Source organism: Ctenocephalides felis, unplaced genomic scaffold, assembly GCF_003426905.1.
Source record: "Ctenocephalides felis isolate EL2017-DRISC unplaced genomic scaffold, ASM342690v1 CF-g0.4_SCAFFOLD_01886, whole genome shotgun sequence".
Classification (NCBI taxonomy): domain Eukaryota; kingdom Metazoa; phylum Arthropoda; class Insecta; order Siphonaptera; family Pulicidae; genus Ctenocephalides; species Ctenocephalides felis.
In genome coordinates, this window is record NW_020538040.1 from 14,867,644 (window position 1) to 14,887,472 (window position 19,829).

Below are 19,829 nucleotides of genomic sequence, written 5' to 3' on the forward strand. Positions count from 1 at the left end.
CCCGATAATGCTTGTGTCAAAGATTCAACAATGAAATTAACAAACGTCTTGTTTTTATAATTTTTCAGCTTTTTTTAAGTAATGCGATACAAAGTATAAGGGCATAATAGCAACCATAAACATAATGTCAAAAAGCAATCATGATTCCGACGTTCCAGGCAGTTTGATGCCTGTAAGTGAATTTATAAATCTTAAATAGTTTATTTACTTTAAACTTACAATATTATAATTTTTTTTTAAAGTTGATACAAGCTCTAATAAGACCTCCTGATGAAGAAAAGGCGAAGAAGACAACATCACACCCTTACTATAAGCGCTATGGAAAAGCTCATAATCGGTTTGAATGCCTTATCAAAAAAGGAAAAAAACTATTGTTTACTCAAATATAATAAATGTATTGTTTTAGCAATGCTTGTGATGCCTGCAAAGAAGGTGGTGCCTTAATTTGTTGTGACCAATGCCCATCTAGTTTTCACCTTACTTGCCAGTAAGATTTAATTTTATTATAAATATATATGCAGATATACATTTATTCATTTTTTGCTTTTAGTGATCCCCCATTAGAAGAATCTGATATACCAGATGGTCAATGGCTTTGTCATAAATGTAAACAACTTAAAAAAGAATCAAATATGACAAATTCAGGAACATTGAAAACTTTAACAACAACTTCAGCTAATGCCAGTAATAAAGTGTCACCACCTCCAGATTCACAAAAAAATCGTTCTCGCTCATTATCTCCAACACTAAATCAAGGTAGGGATGATATGAAGAAAAAAATTGAAGATGATCTCAAAGTTATAAATGCAGCTGTTGCACCCTTGTTGGGTAAACCAGAGAACGAAAAGTGAGTTGACAAAGAATTATTTTTATTGATTCAAATTATGTTTTTTGTTTATTTATTTCAAATATTTATTGCAAAAATATTTGCATTTATGTATTGAAAATTTGGGCTAATTATATTATTTCAATTTCAGACAAAAAAATAATGATCTAGCTGATTCAGAAGCTGATGTGATTATGAAACCGCCATCGACAGTTAATAAAGATAAACCAACTGAAAAAAAACGGCATTCTCTAATGGATGAATTAATAAAAGCAGCAAGTTTGTTAAATCCAAGACAATTTGAACTACCAAGAGAATTAACTGTGCCAATACAGTTTCCGGGAATGGATAAAGGTAAAATGAAATAATATTAAATGTAATTGTTTTTGTATTGCTTTATTTCATCTTAGTTGAAGCTAGGAATGGTAGAAGATGTGGACGACCAGCTCGTAAGCCTCATGAATTGGATCCCTCAGGTGAGTTGATTGATAGTAATAATTACAGTATTCATGTGTGTTATTTCATTTATTGTTAAAATGATGTATAGTAATTAAGATTTTTATGGTGTAAATAAAATTCCAAAATTATTTATAAAAACTACTATTTTATTTTATTTTATTAGGAGTTGTAGCTTTGCCAGTTAGAACTTGCTATGAGTGTGGAAAATCTTGTAGAAAGGCTCCATTGCTAGCTTGTGACTATTGTCCTTTATATTTTCATCAGGTACGGTATAATTTTAAGTAGGTTACTATTTGTTAGTTCAAATCTCCAATTTAAGAGACTACACACATAATTTGTATTCCTACATTTTTTAATTTTTTAATTCTTAAGGATGTAGTTCATTGCAAAAAATTTCAACTTTTGCAATAACAATTTAAAGATGTAGTTTCATTATGAAATATATTTTGGAAAATTTTTACTTGGAATTGAAAAGTTAAAAGTAAATAAACCCATTTAACATTTTATTACAATTTTTTTTTTAACTAGGATCGTTTTAATCAATGAAGTAATTGGCAGATTTCACGAATTTGAAAAAATAACATTAAAATACAAAATCATCAGACGATTGTCAGACATGTATTCCTATTTAAATCTGACCCTGGTAGTGTTGAGGGAGTATGATTTGAACAATTGTTTTTCAAAATGGCTTGTTATATACCCTGCAGAGGATTATTTAAGTTATGCTCGAATATTTATATAGAAAATAGTCTTATTAAATTTATTATTTTTTTAGGATTGTTTGGATCCACCTATGACAGCAATTCCTTCTGGAATTTGGATGTGTCCTAATCATCCAGAACAATTGATTGTGAGTATAGAAGAAATTTTAATTTTGGAATGCATTATAGATATCTCATTATTATTATTTATATTATTATTAATTGTAGGATTGGAAATTAGTATCATCAACTTCAGCTACAGAACGTTTACGTTTATGGAATAAGTATTCTGGTCCTGTGGATCAACATACAGTAAAGACTGATTTTCTCAGGAGAATTTATACAGAGAATGGTCCTTTCCGTACTAGAATAAAAACTAAATTAATAAACGATCCATCTAGGATACGCATCCCAGAAATGATAAAATATCACTATAAAAATAGGCCTCACTTGCAACCAAGTATACGTGATATTCGAAGATTTGAGTTATTGTATAATAGTGGCTTTAGCCACGAACCTTTAGTATTTAGAAAAACAGATGAAATTCAAATAAGAAAATTAATAGAAAAGTCATTGAATAACTCAAAACAAAGGTCAGATATAGAAAAGGATTTAGAACAAAATAATTCTGAAAATAGAGTGCAAGTGGATGATATAGGTGAGAATAAAACTATCACAGGGGAAAATGAAATTTTAGTTGAAAATAACTTTGAAAAACAAGATATGGGTTCTGATCAGAATCATGGGCAGGCGGCTATAGGAATAAAACGAACGGTTATTGATACTGTAAATCCAGAACCACCAAATAAAAGAAATAAACTAAGTGATTGTGATTGGAAAGATATGACAAATCTTATATTGAATGATATAAAAAGTGCTTCCATTAATGGTAAGTTATGAAAATCTTTTTGAATTTTGAATAAATGATTACAATTTTGATCAATTTACAGTTAACCTAAATATGAATGAATTAAATGAAGATGTTATAAAGTTATTAGCTTACCAGAGATTGAATCATTTGATAGCAGAACATGTATATCCTAAACAAAATTTACATAAAAATGTAACTTTACCAAGTGAACTTCTAACTGCTGCTGACATTGAGAGAATATCGAAAGATTTTAGTAGTCCGCAGAAAGTATACAGAGGCAATATTTCTAACAATAGATATAATGAAAATCAGCAAAAAAATAATGAAGAACGAAATGTTGGTATGACAACTTCGAGTAACAATCCCCCAGTTAAAACAACTTTGAATTCTGCTTCACGTGTAACACCTGAGAAGGAAACGGACATTAATATTGGTGTGAGAGCTGTTTTGAAATATGTTAAAGATATTTTCAATGGTTCTAAATGGTTTACTGATTCCAATACTTTGGATGAAAAATGTGTGAAGATGAGGTATCGCAGTTTAACTATTGGTTCAGGTCCTGGTAACGATGTGCAACTATCCACATTTGGTTACTGCAATAATATTTCAACCAGACATGCTGTTATATTCTACGATGAGGTTTTTATAATTTTGATATTATTGAAAACATTTTCAAATGATTCTTAGCATTATATATGTATATATATATATATATATATATATATATATGTATATATAAATGTATATATATATATACACACATACACACATTTTAACTAATATATTATATATTATTTTACCTAATTGCAGGTATCTCGACATTTTGAGCTTCTAAATTATTCTGAGCATGGAACTGAGGTGAATGGTCAGTTGTTTTCATGTGACCTAACTGAACATAATGACGATGACTCTGATGTTACTGATACAAGTCAAAAACAAATATTGGAAATTGCTGGTCTTCTTAACAGAACCGGAAAAGAAGTGAACTGTGATAAACAGAAATGGTAAGTGCAATAATTTGTTATTGTTGATTGGATTTCATAAGAAAAATTGCTTTTTTAGTAGTTTGAATAATAATTTCATAAACTATGACAAACATGAATATTAGTTACAATTATCGTTTTTATTTGTCATGTACTTAATTGACACACTATGAATGGATAGCAAATTCCCAGGAAGGAATTCCAGTAATTAAATATACCAGCTTGGAAAAAAAAACTTTTGTTAAACATAAACTCTTGAATTTAAATTACACACCTTTATATATTGCCAATCAAAAGGATTTAAATTATAAAAAAAAATTATATTGCAAATAATCAAAATACTAAAATAAATAATAGTTTTTACTGATGTATAAAAACAAAGAGGCCAGGTGAAAACTTTCAAGGAAAAGAAATAAAGGAAATGTACTAAATTAACGTATTGATAGTAATTAACCCTTCCGACTCAGAGGCCGCGAGTGGAAAGTGTTAAATATATGTTGAAATACTAAAATAAACCATGAAAAACTACATTGATTGAAACTAAATAAAAACTGCTTACTCTTTCAATAACATATGTAGACCGATTTTAAAGTTAGTCCCATTCATTCACAGGTCAAAATACTTGACCCACTGATAACCACCAGTCCTCAAGACGGGTATTTTTACTCGTCCTGCATATGATGTGTTAAGACTAACCAATTTAATTGAAATTTTTACAGTCTTCTTTGTATACACTGCTATGCTATTTAAAAAAAATTCGGGAATTGTAACAAAAAGATGATTTTATTTTAGGCAGTTGTTATTTTGTTTTTTTCGTTTCGACCACCCCACCCCGTTTCAGATTTACTAATCATTTAATTAATTTTAATTAGAGTTACTAAAATTTTAATTAATAAATAACATAAAAAAATAATAAAAATTTTGTTTGCCTTTTTTTATGATCTTTCAAAAATTTTATTCACCCTCCTAAACTATTATAAAAATAATTTTATTAAAAATATATATCTTGTATTTCAAGCTTACCTTCGGCGAGGCCTACTTTATGCGGGTGCTCTGCCAAAGCACCTTTATCAGCAGGATGGGAAGGAACTGCATTAGTACCACATGGATCTATACTGAAATTCGGTTGTTTGCCATTTATTTTTGCAATAGTTTAGTAAGTCTATAACATAAAATTGCATCTATATGAAATTAATATTATTTAAATTATTTAATTCAGCCAGTCAAATTATCAACCATCTCTAATAAAAATTTCCTTTATTGAAAAATGTAACTTTACAAGTATATACACAATAGTATTTTTACAAATAAATTGTAAGTATTGAAATCTATGTTAACTTATTAATGCCTTAGATAATTCTGGCAAGTTGTTTATAAGGGTAATGCCTAGTTTGTATCATTTCTTTTTATTAGGTATTCTAAACAGTGGTGATATACAGCCAGAAATAACAGTATTTCAGCCCCAATAATTCTATCTTTATCAGACTTATATTCATTACATAGGTCATAAACAAAATTAATAACTAAGCACTGGTTTAATTGTTTGTAAAGGATCATAGGTTTTCTTATGTAGATTTGTAAACATCATTATAAAATCACATTGGACTAAAAACAAAGTGCGGTTGAGTATCATCTTGATTTTATGAAGTAAGATATGTCAATTTCGCCTTATCACAGTCATAGATCTAAATGATTATTGATAAAGTCAAGTATCTTCAATATAAATTTTATTTAGCGCAAAAATAAAAACAAAACAATTCGTTGAAATTTTTCAAATAAGTTCATGTTTGATTAAAACATTCAAGGTTTTAATATGTAAAATTCATTTCCACTCAGCTTTTTTACACATTTAATGATTCATTTATTTTGATCTAGGAATGTGATAATGTAGTTTAATTTTTAAAAAATCTTTTGAAATATGTTTCCACATATGGTGCCTGCATACATACATCATAATCATGCATTTAAAAACATACATTAAAATGACTTACTTTTATAAATTCACACCTATTTACTTAATTTTATACCATTTTTATATATGAATTTATTTTTTACATTGGAAAGGAATGAATTACATATATAATAATGCTCTTATTCCTAATAAATGTATTTCTATAAAATACAAGGATACCATGTGTGTTAGCAACATTTCTTTTTTGGTTTACCACTTTTCCTGTTGAGTACAACAGTTTCTCTAGTGTGATCACCTTGACGTTCCCTAGTTTGTTGCTTATGTCTTAATACTTGTTTTGTTACATTCATAAACATTTCTTCAACATTAATGTTATCTTTTGCAGATGTCTCAAACAATTGAATTCCCATTTGATCAGCAAACCTTTGTGCGTCTTCTGTTACGACTACCTTTCTTTCAGGAGAATCATTTTTGTTGCCAACTGAAAAAATATTTATGCGGTGAAGACTAAACTAGAAATTTATTTTGTTTCCATTCAAGTTCCTCTCTTACCCAGTACACGATTTACAACTTCACAATTTTGATCAATTTCCACGAGCCAGCGTTTAACATTCGCAAAAGATTCTCCACTTGTTACATCATACACCACTATGACACCATGGGTTCCACGATAATATCTTTGGTAATAAAATTTTAATTTAAACTTGGATAGAAATAGACTTATATTAATTTTTACTCAAATAATTTATTAAATGAAAACATTGCTTGACAGCATTTGTTTACATATATATATATATACCAATATGATGATCTTTAATGATGAGTAGAAATAATGTAACACATTGTAACATACGTGCTTGTTATTGTCCGAAATCTTTCCTGTCCAGCAGTATCCCATATTTGTAGTTTAACTCGTTGGCCATCAATTTCTACAGTTCTTATTTTGAAATCTACACCTATAGTTGTTATGTAACTTCCAGAAAAAGTATTATCCGCAAACCTGAGTAAAAGCGATGATTTTCCAACACCTAAAAGTTGTTAAAACTTTTTTAAATTTAAATTTAGAAAATTAATTGTCTGGATTTTTAAAGAAATACATAATGTTGCCTATAAGTGAAATAATATCAAATTCGCAATAAAAAAAATTCTGATATGGTGATAATTAAGAGTTTAATGTAATATAATAGATATTTTATTTATTTATTGGTTTATTGGCTAAGATAACAGAAATTAATTGGTCTAATGACTTTGGTTTAGGAATTAGAAATTGGAATTGAATATTTGTAATTGAGTGATAAAGCGGAACAGTACCAAGCAATAAAATAATTTCTTATGTTAATTGCTAAAAGATAAATTAAGTTTATACTATCTACAAGTAACACTAAAGATAATGTAAGTAAACAAAATTCACTTGAGTTCACGAAAACATATTTTTTGAGGTTTCACATATTTTTTTTTAGCACAAATATCTAAAGAGCTGCAATTTTGAGCAAGGTTATCAATCAATTAAGAAGTTCATCCCGCATTCGGTAAATGCTCGTAATTTCAAAAATAAAAAACACGCAACAAATTTACATCCTCAATAACGCACATTTTTTTTAGTTAAATCTATTCATTTTCGGTTTCTAATTCCCTTAATCACTCGACCTCGCCCACCCAATTTGAAAATGAATCCTTCACTCACCACTATCCCCGATTATGAGCAATTTAAATAGGTGATCATATTCTCTAGCCATTGTTTATTTCTTGAAAGTGTGACGATGCATCCATTAAAAAGATAATAATACAAAATAACTAATAATCAAAATTTAATGTTTGACACCGATCAACTGATGCTTTTCATTAAAAAGGTTGACAGTTACTCTGACAGATTGCGAGTGGTTCCTTTGCTTCGGTTCACGAGTTGAAGGATCGACAACGGAACAGATAATTACAATCAGAATCAGAATCAGAATAATTCACTGTCATAATAAACGTAATTGATTTATTGAAACCAATGAAAAAACAACTTATGTCAATTTTTTTAGCCGTATGTTCAGTGTGCGTGATATTCCCCAATCGTCATAATGCTATTACACTTTTTATGTGATGTATGGTGAATTAAAACTACATTTTCGTGGGGTGAAAATTCTATATTAGTAATAATAATAATTTCGATATAAAATACAAATATGTCGAAATTCTTTGATGATTTAATATGGCAATTGAAGCCCTATAGCAATTTTATTCCAAACATTTCAAAAACACTAGTGAGGCCCCTTATCCAATGTAAGATGAGTTACACTTTATTTATTAAACTCCTTAATGCACTTTTTTAAATCAATTTAGGTACAGAATTTTTTTTATATTGTTTTACAATAAAATAATATTTGTGCTTCTTTTAACTATATATTAGGTTGTCAAATATCTCCCTTCCGCCTTTTTGTATTATAAACCAATAGCAAAAACGCGGAAGGGAGATATTTGACAACCTATTATTAATGCTAATTTTAACTATATATTAATGCTTTTAACTATATATTTGTGCTTATTTTAACTATATAATTTATGCAAAACATTATTAATATTTTAATCGTGTATGGTAAATTTTGAAACAAAGTATAAGGTTGTTCGGAAAGTCATCTCGTTTTTTACCACTGTATTTTTTAAAACCTAACATTTCGTTTAAGTCCTATAATTATTATATGATTTGGAAGCTTATATATTAAGGTTTATTTGTATAAATGTCTAATAAATCAGTCACAGTAGTTTTTAAATGGTGCCACTTTAATACAGAAAGAATTAAGCAGCATTTTCAACATACACCTAAGTCTGTTTTTACACGGTAGATTGGTTCCAGAAGAAGCCGTGTAAAAAAAAAACGTGTAAAAAAAAGACATTGATCTTATACAAAAATGGGTGATTTGTTCCTAATCTCTAAAACCTATTAAAATTAGTAAAAAACAAGAATTTTTAAGAACAAGAATTCATGTTTATTTTATTAAATCAAATATATAATGCTTATTTTCACAAGCATAGTAATTAATGATAGAAAAGATATGCACTCTTATCTTAAAAGTAATATAAATTAAATGTATGGCAAGATCAGAAACTAAAAAACTATGTTGTGAACGAAAAGAATAGGTTATTCAATTTTTCGCAAACTATCGATACTATCGATGGTTTCATACTTTTTTCTTTCATAAATACTTTTTTGTGATATGAACATACTTCGCAAAGATTAAATTTGACAAAAAAGTACATGAAATTTCAAATCGTGCTAAATGGAATCGTGGAATGGAATGGAAAAATTAAAAACATTCAATTTTCAAACCGTGTTATATCAAAACCGTGTACAAAAAGACCGTGTAAAAACAGACTTAGGTGTATTTTACTATTTTGCTAGAAACCTACCATTAAATAGAATTATAAAAATAGAAAAGTGCAAATTAATACATAAGATTAAACATAACAATCAAAACATACACATCGATAACTATAAATAAGGAAATACACAAACACAATACTAGACAACAGGAAAATTATCATCTAAAGCAAACAAAAACAAATAAAACCAGGTGGAACACTATATGAAGCGCTTCCGAAAGAAATAAAGATGACCAAAGAAGATAATCAATTTAAAATTAAGTTAAAAGAGTATTATAAAAAAATGTAGATAAATAAATTGGACCAAAGCATGAATGTAAAAATGAATATACGTATAATTAAAATATAGAATAAATGATGTAATGACCATATCATATGTAGATATATATATATATATATATATATATATATATATATTTTGTATGATTCTGAATTTGATGTTGACATATGTATTAACAAAGTCTAATAATCGGGCATAACATCGGGCATTATTTAAACGAAGAATTATAGAGGGATCTTTTTTAACTATTTATAACAATAAGACAATAAATAAACAGAATGAACTCAACACGCTGTGCGACACAAATCTCTTCTATTTAGATAACATTTCCAAATTTCTTACAAAACAATAAAAGCGTTCGTGCAAAGGATTCGCAATTCGTTCCACACATGTTAGAATCTTGGTAAAAATATTTTTTAAAAAATGTCTTTCTCCATTACATCTTCAACCAGTCTACGAATAACACACTATCCATTTGTGATTTTTTCAAATCAGTATTTTGTGAAAATATTGTGTAATTTCAAGTTAATGTTTATAATACATAGTGTAGTGCATTACCATATCCTAATACCATGGATTATTAAAATTTTCCAATTTAACACTGAGATCTACTAATTACTATTTTATTTTTTCTTTTCACTCCAATTCAATTGTTTTAGTTTTTAATTTTATTTTTAGTTTCCACTGAATGAAGGCTAGGATTATAGCCGAAACGTATGGATTTAAAATAAATTTTTGAAAGAAATTCATGTTTTTTATTGATGTTAGGCCCGATTATTAGACTTTGTATATATATATATATATATATATATATATATATATTTTGTACAATCTCTCATACCAGGCACTTCTGCCATGTCTGAGATGTATACGAATTATATTAAAATTCAAATAAAAAAAAAGCTAGAAATGATGTTTAAACCAAAATGAAATTGACAGTGCCAAAACTCTTTTGCTAATTTTCGTTCCTGGTATTTTAATGTCGAAGATGTATGTTCAAGAAGAATGGTTGAAGCTGATAAAGACGCGACCATTAGCATTAGTTGGTGCGATCTGACTGACTGATAACAAGACATGAAATTGCACTGAGTTTAAAATTATTAAATTTAACCGTTGATGACCACTGGGATTTTCCTCGAAGCTCAATGTATGGTTCTTACAGTTTTGAAGCAAATTTGTCACTAGAAATGTAAAATGCTTTGTATAGTATTCGATATACGCAACTGTCTAGGAAACAAAAAAACGAACCTGCTCAAAACAGTTGCAATGCCGATTTACGCCAAAAAAAGAAGTGATGCAGTATGTTTGACAAGATTTTAAAGAAGTTGTTTGTTTTTCAACTTTCCCAGGATAACATAACGGTTATTTCGGATGCCTTATGTCATCAGCTGGAAACTGAATTATGTATTTCAATAGAAAAGGCCAGAATTAACCGAAAAAAGAAGGTATAGTATTGCATCAAGACGAAGCAAGACCTCACATAAGTTTGGGCATGAGACACCATGCCACATCCATCACATTCTCCAGTCCTGGCATTATCAAACTATTAGTTGTTCTGGTCACTAAAAAAAATTTTAAAGCCTAAAACCTTTACCTCAAATGAGGTCAAAAAGCGCATCGATCAGTTTTATGGCAATAACATCCAAAAAATGTATGATTCCGGAATTATGGTACTACTAGAAATATCACAAAAGATGTCCAATCAAAACGGCCAATACATAATTTATTAATGTATGTATTTGTTCATTATACGAAAATGACTATTCAAAATGTCTATAAAAACGAATTTACTTTCCGAACAACCCAATACTTGCAGAAAATTACATTTCTTTATTAACCGTGACCCGTAAAAATTGAGACATAAAATTACAGTGACTATGATTTTACCAGTCCCCTGGTGGTAAATATTGCCTATATATAGAGTTGTGCATTAAGCGGTTAATTCAATAAATGTTTTTCTTTTTCTGTATCAAATGTTTAATTTCTTAATATTTGTTTTATACTATTATTTTTTAGTAGCCGGACGAAGTTTAGATGGAAGCTACACTAATGAAGACCCTTTAGCTCTAATAAAAAATAGAACAGGCATTACAGAAGATTTATCTGAATTTTATACTATTGTATTAATAATTATGCAGACTATCTTCCGTGCACCATTTGGTTTAATCAAAGCAAATGAACTAAATCAAGTACTTCATGAATTAAAGTATGTATATTCTCATGAGGCTCATTGTTTTATGTATTACTACATGGGGGGAGGTTCTAGAATTCTATATTTCTCACTCTTAATGATTATGCGTATATGTGTGAGTCGATTTTTGATATTTTGTCGACGTTTTCTCAAAAACCGCTGGACCGATTTCAAAAATTTAAAAGCCATTTGATGTACTCGATAAGGACTCGCATTTGTCTGTATTACAAATAATATTGTATTGAAAATTGCAAAATTTTTTGGGCACGTTTTAGCCCACAATTTTGAATCGATTTTGAATATTTAAAAACTGTTCAAAATATATTGGTTGGGAATCGTGTTGAATAGTTTTTGGTAAAGACCAGCCAGGCCTCTTTGAGTCTGAAATAACAATTTTAAATATTATATAGCTCTTTAATAAGCAGTTGAATTATAAAAATTCATCAAAGTTCAGAATTGCACCGTGCGCTAAGAGATTCTAATCAGAATCTATGTCGAAGCTTATGTACTACGTTCTTTGATCTTTTGTCGGTAGCTACTGATTCTAGTTGACGTCAACACTTAAATAAAATAAAATATAAGAACGCGAAATAGATGAAATGAAATTAGTTAGACAAATTAATTTAATTTATACAATTTCAGATATTATAAGTATGCTTGGAAGACATGAATTGAAAATCATATTGATTATTTATTAGTGAAAGCTAAAATGTTATTTTCGAAATATAAACAGTTGGATATTTCACCTAAATAGCTGAATTTAATTTGTTATTGATTGTTTTGATTATATTGCCTCCAGGCAAAATGCTACTTACAACTAATTATTATTGTCTTTGTACATTTGGCCATTTTTAATATAAATCAGATTAATATGTTATTCTACAGTAGTAACAGAATATAGAGATATGTATGTGTACACAAAATATTTTAGGTACAAACTATACTTTTCAGAAAATAAGTATTATAATTGATTATGTAAAGATAATTAGCACATTCCGTTGGAGTATTTAAACAAAGACTACATAAATAATTAGCATGTTGAAAACACATTAAATTTAAAATATGTTAATAAATAAAATAAGTTAATTAGATTATTCTATCTCTTGGAACACAATTCCAACTATAAAACTATGCAAATTTCAAATACTGATGTGCAAAAAGATGGGGCTAATAAGTACTGGGGGGCCCTTCAATATAGTAGAATTATTTATTTATCCTTTTGGCACTGATCTTTTCCTTCATAACACTGCTATGAGAGCTGTAGTATGATAATAGACTAGGTTAAATGGTTTTGGTTTACATATTAATCAAACTCAACAATTTCAGTTTTAAAAATGAAGTTATAGAAGATTTGTGCAATACTTTATTTGGCCAACATGCTCAGCAACTATCACTAAGTTTTGATGAGTCATCGAATGTTATCCATCGAGCTAAGGATATTTTGTGGAAAATAGACATTTCTTTAATGCACAGGTAACAGTTTTATTTTATTTTAATTATTAAATATTTTTTATGAAAATTGTAATTATATTTTTAGTGCCATCTCTAATATGACAAAACCCAAAGTAGTTTTAAAATTGCAACTATCGAATGGACAAACTAAGACATTTGAGATAACACCTAAGATGTTACACAAACTAAGACTTAACATAGCTCTAATATTACGTAATATGATAGCCTTAGAAAACCGAAGTGTCCTGAAGCATTTATAGTTTTTTATGCCATAATCTAAATTTATTTCAGAAAGAGATTTAGTAAAATGTAAACAGTATTTATTGTTGTGTCATAATTAAAATACATATTATGTTATAGAAACAAAAGATGATAATATGCAAATATTTATTAAATATATAAAAATATTTTAAGGAATGCAGTTTAGACAGAAAATCTTGTTTAAAAAAAACATTTAATGCAAATTGTTAATATAAAGTTTTAGTTTTGATTATTTTAGAACATTTTTATTATTATTACACTAAGTTATCATTATGATCAAATACATTGATGATAATCATTTGATATGTTTTAAATGTGCAAATATTTCTTGTATAAAATTATTTTCATTGACATCTATTTAGCACATGTATAAAAATATTTCTATTACATATGTTGCATATTTTTCTCTCACAAAATTTATAATTTCTGTATAAATTTTTATAATTGCACAATACTTTTTATGACTATTTTTGATATATATTTTATAAAGTCATTTATATTAAATTTTTTGAAATATTTCTTACATAGTTATTTATATTAAATTTTCTTAAACTAATAAAAATCTAGTACGGTGACTATATATATATGCACATTACAAACCATACATGGATTTAATTGAAATATTTCATAACTAAGTTGTTTATCTTATTAATTCAATATAGTAGTGCACCTAAATACCAATAAATTTATGATTTGGCATTGGATTGAATAAATGAATGAATACTTCAAAAGACGAGATCATAAAAAACTATTGATGAAAATTTAAAAATTGAATATTACATGTTATAATAATTGTCTCCAGTATTTTGTGTCACCGGTTTACATTTTTTTTTACATTTCATATTATTTGTGGGTTATCCTACAATATGTAAACAAACAAAAAATGCATATATTTTTATAATTGTATAGTATGAATGTTGTAAGAAATACCATAGTGCCGATAATCTTGAAAATACAATATATATAAACATTCAGATTAAACAATACTTTATAGCAGCGGTTTCCAACCTGTGGGGCGCGCCCCCTCAGTGGGGCGCCAGGCTGTCCTAAGGGGGGCGCGAACAACTGTTTCCAGATTACTATTATCGAAAATACCCCAACATTTATAGAACGTTATTAAAAAATAAACAAAAAATATTTAGTTTTTATGAATATTTTTACATAATATTGCATATTAATTTGTAGTCTGATAATATCAGTTGAGTATTTATAAAATTAAACAGTTAAAAAAAATAAGGGGGGCCGCAGCAATTTTTTTTTATATTTGCAGGGGGGCGCGATGCAAAAAAGGTTGGAAACCGCTGCTTTATAGGATCCACCACTTCACAGGTTGTTTCACTTGTTTACTAACATAATAAATATAATTACACATAAAATTTCAAGTACATACCATTTGATACATTTGTACAAACTTAGATTAAAGTTTGGTGTCTCTGGACATCTTTGTGCATATATTAAATTTATTTGACTGGAATAACTCATTTTTCCATAGCAATCTTTTTGCGTAGAGTAGTTTGCTTCTTGTGTTCATATTCAAAATCTTCTTCTGTTATGTCTAATCTAGACATATGATGGAAAAGAAATTCCACTTCTAAAAATTCACTTGGTGGTGTTCGAAGCACTTCTAAGGTTTCACAAAGGCCTGCACAACGTTTTCGGACTTTTGCAGGAGCTAAACTGGCACCTAAGATGACTAGGGCCACTTTAAATAAAACCTGTAATAAAAAACAATTAGGATTATAATAATGTTTACACATAAAATAAAGGAATTGATTTAACACTTTTATGTAGCATACAAACTCATGCACTATATGAAAAAAATCTTTGTATAATCAATATTTGGATATAATCCTAAAATATTGGATTAATTTCAAAACATTTGAAGATAATTAAAAAGATAAATACCTTAACACCTTCACACAGGAAGCAATCCCAAACGCGTAGTAAAGAATCCCAAGGCAAAGTTCTGGTCATGGCACACAGAAACCATTCTGTCATATATAATAAAGGCTCCACTTTATGTTTTAATAAATGGCGATGTACTGATGGGGCGGTCTTTCGGCAGAGTGCTTGTAACATGGCTCCGTCACGTTGTAAAACCTATTTTACAGTTGCAAAACTTAAGATAATTGTTAGATATGTTAAGCACAATGGGCTTCATGAATCATATTTTCATAACATTTGAAATAATAATTTAATTTGTTTTACCTCGAGGCCAGGACTGTAATATCCAGCTAAATATTTGTCACAAACACTCACTAAGCACCAGAAAGCTTGCTCTGCAGGCATTTGCATTAGAAGAAATGCAGCAACAGGAGCCTGAGCTTGAAAATATCCAATTTTAGAATTGAGGAGTGAATATGCTTTTAGCACAGAAAACAGCTCTTGTTGCCTGAAAATTAAAAGGTACTTTATGTACTTAATAATAAATATTATTACCCTACTCATTATTATTATTACCCTGGTCCTTCCTCTCGAATAAACATTTCATGTAAAGGAAACTGACGATGTAAGTCTTTACGGATGTCTTCCTCACACTTAGGGTCTCCTGGTCTTTTACAAAGTTCACCATATAAATTAGGATTTTTCTTAAGTAATAAATGGCCCCCACATAAATAAAGCCATGCTTTTGCTCTTACAGAATAGGGAATACCTTTGCGGCATCGTTCACGCACCTAATTATTATTTTATAATTATTTGATTTTGCAATATTTGCAATTGCACTCATAAAAAATAAACAATGTAATATATCACAAAATTCAATAATAAATCATAATCTGAGTGTAGTAAATATACATTACTGTATAGAAAAAGAATTATTTTCTGATCTTTCTGTAAACTAACCTTTTTATAGTTTTGACTCATAAATATTTCCCAATTATCAATCATATGTAACCATTTTCTCTCCCTGCGTAGAGCCTGTGCGGGGCTCAATGGTCCTTTCGGTTGTGGGCAATATTGGGCTCCTCCAAAAAATCCATGTCTGTCTGGGACATTTGAAATAACTGAAGTAGAAGAACTAACTGATACAGAATCACTCGAAATTCCGCGAGGACTGGTCATTATTAGATACGAAGTTTTCTTAATTCTCCATAAATTGCGTTACAGACGTAAATATTTATTTTCAAGAAAATCTATATGGCAGTCCCATCTTTAAACAATGAAACGAGTTCATTTAATCATTTGCATTAAGAATTTAACATATGACCCAAAAGTTATTACATTCATTACGTGCTTGGGAAATTAATTAATCACACCCACACCTTATGTCCTTCAGTTTTGCGCATTACAGTAATAATTTGCAAACTATTTTGATAGAGTTTCGCACATAATATTATGAAAAATAGTACTTTAACTTAATTAGTTATTTATTGTTACAAACTGTATTGATTAAAAATTTATTATTCTTGTATAAAGTGCAAAAAGTCATAGATACAAAATTGACAAACACTTTGACATAAGTTTTGATAATATGTATGAAGTTAATTGACTTTGAATATTTTTGTTTGTACTGTTAACACACCTGCTTGAAATTGAAATAGACTTGATAAAAATTGTACCACCAAGACAGTATTAATTCCTAGACAATATTAACTATTTTATCATTTATTATTTAAGATATTTTATTGTTTATTGTTTAAAATTTACTATTGTAAATAACCTAGACAGGTAAAGAGTGCGAAAAATATACGATACATTTTTCAACCAACAAACAAAACGCAAAATCAATTACATATATCAAACTTGTTAATATATTTATGCAAAAAATACCATGTTATCTGTTTATTACCTAAAAATATTATAAATTAATTACTTTAAAAATATTTTGAATTAAATATTTGCATATAGATACTCATTCTAAATTACTTTATAATTTCAAAGTCTAGTTTATGAATTATATTGACTTTATTATAAATATACTATATTTAATATCATAGCTAATAATTGTCTCAGCTATTTTTAAAATAAACTGAAAATCATAATTTAAATCTCGCGCGGAATATTACTACATACCATTGTTGCACCTGCGGACTGATTCATTCATTCACATTTTGACAATCCTTCTTGTCAACATTAGTCAACTGTATCTTTAATGAGTGTTACTAATTATATTTGAATTGATGAAAGTGTGAATTAAATCTGTATCCATATTATTGTTTTAAGTATTAGTTTTATTCCTACGTAATATTTTATTTATTTTTAAAATGCCTGTATGTATTAGTGTTTTATCACTTAAACTTGAATATTATTTGGGCGTGCCGTCATATCTTTAAAAATCATACATTTATAAAATGTTTTTTCAGGCGTACCATACTGTGATTAAAGACTTCAATCAATCTTATGGCAATATAGCAGTTTTACCTCTGCGGACTCAGTGCAGGGGTCCTGCTCCAGTTACAAATGCTGAACATGACATTATAGATGATGCCATATATTATTTCAAAGCCAATGTCTTTTTTAGGACTTACGAAATTAAGGTAAGAGTAACAAAAAATCTCGAAGGGCACATTTGTTAACATTAGCAAACTATAGTTCTTATATATGATTCCTGTTCTAGTCTGACGTAGACAGAATCTTTATTTACATTACTTTGTACATAACGGAGTGTTTGAAAAAATTGCAAAAATGTGCAAATAAAGCACAAGGACAGCAAGACATGTATAGCTTAGCTATAGGAAGGTTTGATTTACCCGGAGATGCAGGTTTTCCTTTAAATTCTGTATATGCTAAACCCAGTAATGCAGCAGAAGCAGGTATAATATTTTATTATCATTATTATTGTTAGTATATGTACAATAAATATTGTAATAATTTAAAAACAACTACTACTACTTGACAAGAGCCTATAATAATATTTATTGACTAAAGCATGCTTATAAATAAAAAAAATACTTTTTTCCAGATTCCATGAAGCAATATTTACAGCAAATTAGACAAGAAACTGGGGCTCGGATTTGTGAGAAGGTACATATTCAAATTATACAGAATAATATTTGTTTGCTTTTTTATTTTACACATGCTTTTTTATTTTTTTGTAGGTGTTTGCTACAGAAGACGGTAAACCAAGCAAGTGGTGGCTGTGCTTTGGTAAAAAGAAGTTCATGGATAAGTCACTTTCTGGCCCAGGACAATAATTGTGAAAATGAATTTAGTTATAATTTTTTTAATATAACATTTTCAGATAAAATATATAAAAAGGAACATTACATTATAATGAGAAGTTTTAAACATCTTATATTCCCAGATTTCTCATATTCCATCATTCATTATCCGTACATAATCCTAATTTATAATTAGTTCATTACTATAGTAACACAATGTAAATTAGGCCCAAGCCACTAATATGAAAATTTCTACTACTTGTGAGCTTAAATGCAAGGCAAGTAAACAAATTTAATTAGATGTTTTAATAATTTAAATAGTTTTGTACGTTTTATAACTTCCCAAAAAAGAACTTTATGTTTTTGCCAGAAAGTATGGTTTGTTATTTTTAATTTCCGGACACTCCAAGTCATTCTAAATCAATTAACACCTAAATTAAAAGTATTTGTGAGTGTATGTGATGCATAATTTGACTTTTTTCTTCAAAAATTTAAAAGCGATTCAATGAAACTGGAAATCCGCAGTTCAAGACAGGAGAATAGAATTAATTGTAATGATTGCGAGTGAGGCAGAAAGGGGTTCAAAGAGAACAGATACAGTTGAGGAGACTTGGATTACATGAGGTTTTATTTTTCTTGATTATATTAGATTTAAATTAACAACTGAATAAGTGCACAAATGGGCGTTAATTTCCTTATGAGGTTTATTGCTTATATCTGCATCAAAATATAATCAATGAAAATTTCATGAAATTTTAGGCAACTATTTGGCAATGACGCCTTTATCAATGAAAACTTTGTATTACGCAGCGTATTGCCTAAAAACAAAGGAAATGTATATAGTCACCATGAGTAAACTCAGCAAATTTAAAGTTTTTATTTGTTTTACTCGTAAAGTGCGCGAACTTATAATGCTACTTGCCAAAGCACTATAGTGCATTTATTTTAAAATAATGGCCTTTCAAAGTCTTCAAATTAAAAAAAAATCTCAGTTCAACAAATAATTTGATTTCAGAAAACTTAGGGCAACTGTGTCATTACTTTTGGGACACCCTGAAAGATATATAAACACTTTTGGTATTAGTGTATCCACGTTATCTGTTAATTTCCTGAAGGAAGAAAAGTTTACATTTCTCCAGAAAATTCGACTTGCTAGTTTTGGGTTTCAAGCAACTCATTTCGAATTGTTTGAGGCCTTCGTCGATATTTTCTCAAAAAAACGCCTGAACCGCGATTTACCTTAATAGCTGAAATTCAATTCTTGTTGACTGTGCGTATAAGTATCGGGAACATTATTCAACTTGCCTCAAAGCAAAATGCCACTTACAACTAGTGTAAATATATTTTTATTAATAATGATTGGAAAATTTCAAAATATGTGTTGTGTCTGGTCCGTCCAGTAGGCGAATCGCTGTCCGGACGCTA

At 28.5% G+C, this 19,829-nt stretch overlaps 5 protein-coding genes across 7 annotated transcripts; 3 read left to right on the plus strand and 2 right to left on the minus strand.

Moving 5' to 3' along the window:
• Positions 1-12: 12 nt before the first annotated feature.
• LOC113376899 (PHD finger protein 12) lies at positions 13-5,559 on the plus strand. Of its 2 annotated transcripts, none has more exons than XM_026616989.1 (12): positions 13-172; positions 243-337; positions 407-487; positions 551-847; positions 978-1,180; positions 1,237-1,302; positions 1,449-1,549; positions 2,061-2,135; positions 2,215-2,875; positions 2,937-3,496; positions 3,668-3,861; positions 4,859-5,559. In XM_026616989.1, exons 1-12 carry the CDS (start codon positions 125-127, stop codon positions 4,995-4,997), a joined length of 2,520 nt encoding a protein of 839 aa, XP_026472774.1. In that variant the 5' UTR covers positions 13-124; the 3' UTR covers positions 4,998-5,559. The 2 variants fall into 2 exon arrangements, with proteins under 2 accessions (XP_026472774.1, XP_026472775.1); XM_026616990.1 differs by having other exon boundaries at positions 1,243-1,302.
• Positions 5,560-5,679: 120 nt separating this feature from the next.
• LOC113376649 (ras-related protein Rab-35) lies at positions 5,680-7,635 on the minus strand. The gene is made up of 4 exons (XM_026616646.1): positions 7,437-7,635; positions 6,606-6,780; positions 6,305-6,429; positions 5,680-6,233 (listed from the first exon to the last, which is right to left on the minus strand). The coding sequence occupies exons 1-4, from the start codon at positions 7,486-7,488 to the stop codon at positions 5,980-5,982; spliced, it is 606 nt and encodes a 201-aa protein (XP_026472431.1). The 5' UTR covers positions 7,489-7,635; the 3' UTR covers positions 5,680-5,979.
• An 83-nt stretch (positions 7,636-7,718) lies between these two features.
• On the plus strand, positions 7,719-13,404 carry LOC113376648 (COMM domain-containing protein 5). Its single transcript, XM_026616645.1, has 4 exons — positions 7,719-8,020; positions 11,415-11,604; positions 12,916-13,062; positions 13,127-13,404. The coding sequence occupies exons 1-4, from the start codon at positions 7,924-7,926 to the stop codon at positions 13,299-13,301; spliced, it is 609 nt and encodes a 202-aa protein (XP_026472430.1). The 5' UTR covers positions 7,719-7,923; the 3' UTR covers positions 13,302-13,404.
• A 212-nt stretch (positions 13,405-13,616) lies between these two features.
• Positions 13,617-16,713, minus strand: LOC113377262 (TBC1 domain family member 10B). 2 transcript variants are annotated; one of them, XM_026617516.1, is made up of 6 exons: positions 16,525-16,713; positions 16,147-16,453; positions 15,763-15,977; positions 15,511-15,694; positions 15,208-15,402; positions 14,781-15,017 (listed from the first exon to the last, which is right to left on the minus strand). In XM_026617516.1, exons 2-6 carry the CDS (start codon positions 16,363-16,365, stop codon positions 14,781-14,783), a joined length of 1,050 nt encoding a protein of 349 aa, XP_026473301.1. In that variant the 5' UTR covers positions 16,366-16,453; positions 16,525-16,713. The 2 variants fall into 2 exon arrangements, with proteins under 2 accessions (XP_026473302.1, XP_026473301.1); XM_026617517.1 differs by having other exon boundaries at positions 13,617-15,017; positions 16,147-16,713.
• A 658-nt stretch (positions 16,714-17,371) lies between these two features.
• On the plus strand, positions 17,372-18,525 carry LOC113377686 (actin-related protein 2/3 complex subunit 3). The gene is made up of 5 exons (XM_026618078.1): positions 17,372-17,513; positions 17,607-17,780; positions 17,861-18,056; positions 18,206-18,267; positions 18,342-18,525. Exons 1-5 carry the CDS (start codon positions 17,508-17,510, stop codon positions 18,435-18,437), a joined length of 534 nt encoding a protein of 177 aa, XP_026473863.1. The 5' UTR covers positions 17,372-17,507; the 3' UTR covers positions 18,438-18,525.
• Positions 18,526-19,829: the final 1,304 nt, after the last annotated feature.

Excerpts from the sequence above, each read along its gene's own strand:
- LOC113376899 (XM_026616989.1), top strand. The coding sequence starts at position 125 with ATGTCAAAAAGCAATCATGATTCCGACGTTCCAGGCAGTTTGATGCCT. Across the intron at positions 338-406 it reads TATGGAAAAGCTCATAATCG|CAATGCTTGTGATGCCTGCA; the intron begins GTTTGAATGCCT and ends GTATTGTTTTAG. Across the intron at positions 3,497-3,667 it reads CTGTTATATTCTACGATGAG|GTATCTCGACATTTTGAGCT; the intron begins GTTTTTATAATT and ends ACCTAATTGCAG.
- LOC113376649 (XM_026616646.1), bottom strand. The coding sequence starts at position 7,488 with ATGGCTAGAGAATATGATCACCTATTTAAATTGCTCATAATCGGGGAT. Across the intron at positions 6,781-7,436 it reads GCTCATAATCGGGGATAGTG|GTGTTGGAAAATCATCGCTT; the intron begins GTGAGTGAAGGA and ends AACAACTTTTAG. Across the intron at positions 6,430-6,605 it reads TTTCGGACAATAACAAGCAC|ATATTATCGTGGAACCCATG; the intron begins GTATGTTACAAT and ends TTATTACCAAAG.
- LOC113376648 (XM_026616645.1), top strand. The coding sequence starts at position 7,924 with ATGTCGAAATTCTTTGATGATTTAATATGGCAATTGAAGCCCTATAGC. Across the intron at positions 8,021-11,414 it reads AGTGAGGCCCCTTATCCAAT|TAGCCGGACGAAGTTTAGAT; the intron begins GTAAGATGAGTT and ends ATTATTTTTTAG. Across the intron at positions 13,063-13,126 it reads GACATTTCTTTAATGCACAG|TGCCATCTCTAATATGACAA; the intron begins GTAACAGTTTTA and ends TTATATTTTTAG.
- LOC113377262 (XM_026617517.1), bottom strand. The coding sequence starts at position 16,365 with ATGACCAGTCCTCGCGGAATTTCGAGTGATTCTGTATCAGTTAGTTCT. Across the intron at positions 15,978-16,146 it reads TGAGTCAAAACTATAAAAAG|GTGCGTGAACGATGCCGCAA; the intron begins GTTAGTTTACAG and ends AATAATAATTAG. Across the intron at positions 15,018-15,207 it reads TCCTGTGTGAAGGTGTTAAG|GTTTTATTTAAAGTGGCCCT; the intron begins GTATTTATCTTT and ends TTTTTATTACAG.
- LOC113377686 (XM_026618078.1), top strand. Across the intron at positions 17,781-17,860 it reads TTAGGACTTACGAAATTAAG|TCTGACGTAGACAGAATCTT; the intron begins GTAAGAGTAACA and ends TTCCTGTTCTAG. Across the intron at positions 18,057-18,205 it reads CAGTAATGCAGCAGAAGCAG|ATTCCATGAAGCAATATTTA; the intron begins GTATAATATTTT and ends ACTTTTTTCCAG.